Raw genomic sequence first — 4,588 nt, 5'->3', positions numbered from 1 at the left:
AAAAAAAGAGAAATTTTAAACGATAAAAATTTAATCTTTTATGGATTTTACATATATACCTGAATAATATATATCGAGGACTTAAAAAAAATTTTTCAATTAAAAGAGTTTCGAATTAAAAAGTTTTAGGAAAGGAATTATTATATTGTGTAAATATATGTTTATTAAAACAACGTACGTAGCGTAAAATAAAACCGCTCGACTGCCGTGAGAGAAATCCGCGAGCAAGGCGACCCAGCTCGTAAATCGTTGTAATTCATAAGTATTAAAATAGGATAAAGTATAAAGAGAAAAAGAAGGGTTGCCTCCTAAATGACCAGAGTCAGGGTAAACAACCCGAAAACGCACTTTGCGCAAACTGATTAACAATTTTTAATCGAGATTTTATCAGTCTAATGGTTGATGTATATATTTTAAATCTTCAAATATAATTATCAAGTATATGTATATATATACACACATATACAAATTAATAAAATAATAAATTATTAGTAATAATACAAAAGAAAATTCGATGACAAAATTGCCTGTGTGTTTTTTCTAATTAATACTATCAATTAAGCGACTATCAATGTCACATCTCTGTACGTCAAGAGTTAATCAAGGAAGTGACAAGCTACCCGTTGTTGTCGCTCGAGGCAAAATTTGCGTTCATATTTTAGCCCTGTCAATCGGCTCGAAAACTAATATGTATACATAATAAATTGCTTAATAATTATGTACGATTGTTCCGGATGTACCTTGATAGAGAATTTGATGATCGATAGTCGAGGCTATGTCATTGAACCTTGATTCAATCGTCGTGTATGCGTTCCGCACAAACAAAGAAAGCCCGAAGATAAGGCCATCGATAATCACGGTCACCCTTTTCTCGCGTGTCCTTCTCAGAGAGACAAAACGATGATCGACAAGTACGTCTCCTACGTCGAGGCTACGTTATACCGCCGTACGCCCGCCGTACGGTGAAGGGCCCGCGTAGAGGCCACGAACGAGATTGGTAGTCCTTGGCAGTGCTCCTTCGCCAACGGCGCGGGCAAAAAACGAGCATCAGGGAACGACGATGCGAGCGAGCGTACAAGGAAGGCGACAGGAACCGCCGCCGGGATCGGGTGCCGCCGCGAGAAAAAGTGGGAGAGGTCAGTCCCGGCGGATATAAGGGGTCCTAGACGCCGTGTCCAAGCATCATTCGCTCTTCAGCACTCCTGCTCCGAAGTACGAAGTAACTCGACCCGCAACAATCATCATGTACAAGTTCGTCGTTCTCGTCGCTCTGTTGGGCTGCGCCATGGCCGCACCTGAACCCGGCTACCTGGCGGCGCCGGTCGTCGCGGCGGCGCCCGCGGTAGCGGTCGCCCATACCGTCCCGGTCGCCACCAGCTACGCCAACACCTACAAGGTGTCCGTCAAGAGTCCACTCGTGGCAGCAGCCCCTGTCGCCTACACCGCACCGATCCTCAAGGCTGCCCCGGTCGTTGCCGCCGCGCCGGTCGCCTACGCCGCCCACGCTCCCGTCGCCTACGCCGCTCACGCTCCCGTCGCCTACGCCGCTCATGCCCCCGTCGTCGCTCTTCACTAAGGGAATCTCATCCCTAACCATTTTTCCATCCGGACGCAGCGTCACGATGACGATTCATCGAAACGATCGATCCATTGATCCACCTGCAGATCTATCAGACTAATCTTGTACCAGCCAGATCGCGCGGTCAAACGACCGATCGCTACGATCAATCAATAAAATTTGCCATTTTTGCCTTCATGTAAAGGTGCCCTATATTTATTTAATCCTTATTATATAATCCCTTCAACTGGAAGACGTATAAAGTTAAAATTTGTAATATATGTATATATTTATATATATATTTCAGAGTTTTAGATTTAACAGTTTGTAATTTCCAAGAGTCTTTCTATATTCTTACAATTAATAAATATTAACAAATTTTTTTTTAAAAAGTCGCCGAGTAATATAATAACAAGCGTTGTGTCGCGTAAAACATTCCCTCCTGACGGTTATGAAATTTCATCTATTTCGTTCTCATGCCACACGCTATCACGCCTAAGGGATTAATTCCTCCATATCACGTACTATCCGAGCTTATCGAGGATCGCGGATCCTTTCTTCCTCGCTCGCTCGACCGATCCCGGAGAGTTCCAACTTTTTACTCGCACGGACGATGGGCAAACACGAAGCGTCGTGATCACGGGGTGATTTCGTTCTTATATAGTTTTTTTTTCTTTTCTTCTTTTTTTTTTTTTTAGATACACACATCGCGCGCGGGCCACGTCCGCGTAGTACGTCCATCTACCTACCTATCCGTTTACGTGAGGCTTTTCTCAAAATAGGATTTGGAAGGACTCGATGAAAAGTGTTTACCGACTTGGCGATCAACGGTTGTTTGAGTTTCGGCTTTAGCTCCGTTGCATTCCCCTCGCACTCGACAATCGCGAGCGAAACTTTGCCGCGCGCCATCGGGTCACGTATTGAATATATTTGCAAGAAACATATAAACCCGCCTGTGCACTTTTCACGAAACTAACTCGCTACATTCTTTACGAGAGCTTTAAAAAAGTCCCTTCCCCCCCGAAAAAGAAGAGAAGGAGGAAGAAAAAGATAGAAAGAAAGAGAGAGCAGAGGCGAATTATTCAATATCGCATCTACGTTTGCGAAGAAAAGTTATAGATGTATCTATACATATGTTATGTTAACACGCGCTACATGTATTGAATATATCAACTTTCGTACATTCAAACTGCATGTGCTTTATATTAAAAAAAGAATTATATGTTTACTCTTTAAAAAATATATAATCCTGAAAATATATATAATATTAAAAATTTTGAAATATATTGAAAATTAAATCTCTTGATAAACATCTATTTAAATGAAGGGAAAAGACAGATATTTAAAAGTTTCCCCCCAAAATTTACAAAATTTGCTACTTTTTTAATCACTTTTTGATAATTCTTAAAATATAATTCAATTAATTTTATTTTTATTATTTCCGAATTTTATTATTTTCATTTTAATTACAATATCGTTCCTTGTCGAATTTGCCATCGTTAGTATGATAAAAACGAATAAATGAGATTGTCAAGATTAAGCGCGTTTTCGGCTTTAATTTTACGCTCGAGCGCTTTTTATGCGTCCCTCTGAGAAGTACTAATACCACTCTTTTTTTGCTTCTATGGCGTAAGTGCTTATTGTTACCGCGACGTGAAGAGTAAAAGTAAAGTCTCGAGATCGCGTAGAGGTAGCACCTTTGTTCGACTGTCAAGCGTACTACCCCACAAACTCATGACGATGGCAAAAAGCTTAACGCTTTCAGAACCAACAAGCGGCAAAGAATGTAATCCGTATATCCTTTATCCATGTCTTGATTTTCGTAATGCAATATATTGCTAATCTATTTCGCACAGTTTCCATCTAATTGTATATATTTTAATATTGGAATTCTTTTTAAAATTTCTTGTAATTAATTTACAATTACATTTTTTATCCTTATTTTTAGAATGAGAATCACTAAATTAAAAGACATTCTCTTAAAATACAGTTTTCAGAATACAAGGAGAGATATATCTCGGAAATTTCGGGAATCTTTAATATTTTACGCGAACCAAGAATTATGTTTTATAAGAGTATATATTACACATATATATACATATATTTTCAGACAAGAATGTGGATGCCTTTGTCGCATTGAATATTTCTTAACGCGTTAAACTAGATTCGCAGGATGTGAAGCTCTAATTGCACGCATCTTGAAGTTGAAGGTCTCTTTCGAAGATCACCCCGGGGGATATTACTTCCTTATATAAACACGCGAAGATCCGCGTGCATGCAGATCGGTCCCAGGTTCTGATCGAAAAGTAGTGAAAATCCGTCGTCGTGCTTAGACTGGTAAGACTAGTGTTTTTTAAACTTGAATTGTTTAAACAATCGATAATTATCAAGAGAGAGACAATAAAATATATATAGGAAGATAATAAAAAGATAGGTAAAAGTGTATAAAAGGTAACACACTTTTGATTTTATTGCTACTTAAATATGTTGTAGGGGAGGTTTTTCTGAGTAATTCCCCGCAAAAAATTTATGGGGGACGGTATTAATTTAGGAGATATAACAAATTAAAGTTTCATAATTTTAATACTTTTTCTATTATAAAATAAGGAAAAATAAAGTTTGTTTACGTTGTATTTGTATAGAGCAGACATGGAAAAAGCGTTTGTTTACATTTACGGTACAGATTCCTACCTTCAACAAGACTTAGAAATTCATGTAGTCGCATGTTGAAAGCTGTTAGCGAACTGCGAGAAATATCGTGTACCTATTCCGTAAATGTAATTAAACACTTTTTCGTCTACTCTACAACAAATACAACGTACACAAACTTCACTTTTTCTAATTAAAATAAATAAATTTAATAAATATTTAATAAATAAATTTATATAATAAATAAAAATTTGTTGTTGATTTATGCAATTCTTTGTTGTGATCATTTTCACGTTTATGACCATTCGAAAAAATATCCATAGAACATTTAACAGAATATTAACGATCATGACGATCGAGTGGGAAAGGGTTCCAGCGTGC

General features: G+C 38.1%; 1 protein-coding gene across 1 annotated transcript; it reads left to right on the top strand.

Annotated features, from left to right (window-relative positions):
- The first annotated feature begins 1,185 nt into the window (after positions 1-1,185).
- On the top strand, positions 1,186-1,732 carry LOC115240982 (cuticle protein 38-like). Its single transcript, XM_029816466.1, has one exon. The coding sequence runs from the start codon at positions 1,244-1,246 to the stop codon at positions 1,574-1,576; it is 333 nt and encodes a 110-aa protein (XP_029672326.1). The 5' UTR covers positions 1,186-1,243; the 3' UTR covers positions 1,577-1,732.
- Positions 1,733-4,588: the final 2,856 nt, after the last annotated feature.

Source organism: Formica exsecta, unplaced genomic scaffold (assembly GCF_003651465.1).
Source record: "Formica exsecta isolate Colony F162 unplaced genomic scaffold, ASM365146v1 scaffold458, whole genome shotgun sequence".
Taxonomy (NCBI): Eukaryota; Metazoa; Arthropoda; class Insecta; order Hymenoptera; family Formicidae; genus Formica; species Formica exsecta.
Note: the sequence above shows the minus strand (reverse complement) of the source record. Positions and strands in the feature narration are given on the sequence as shown.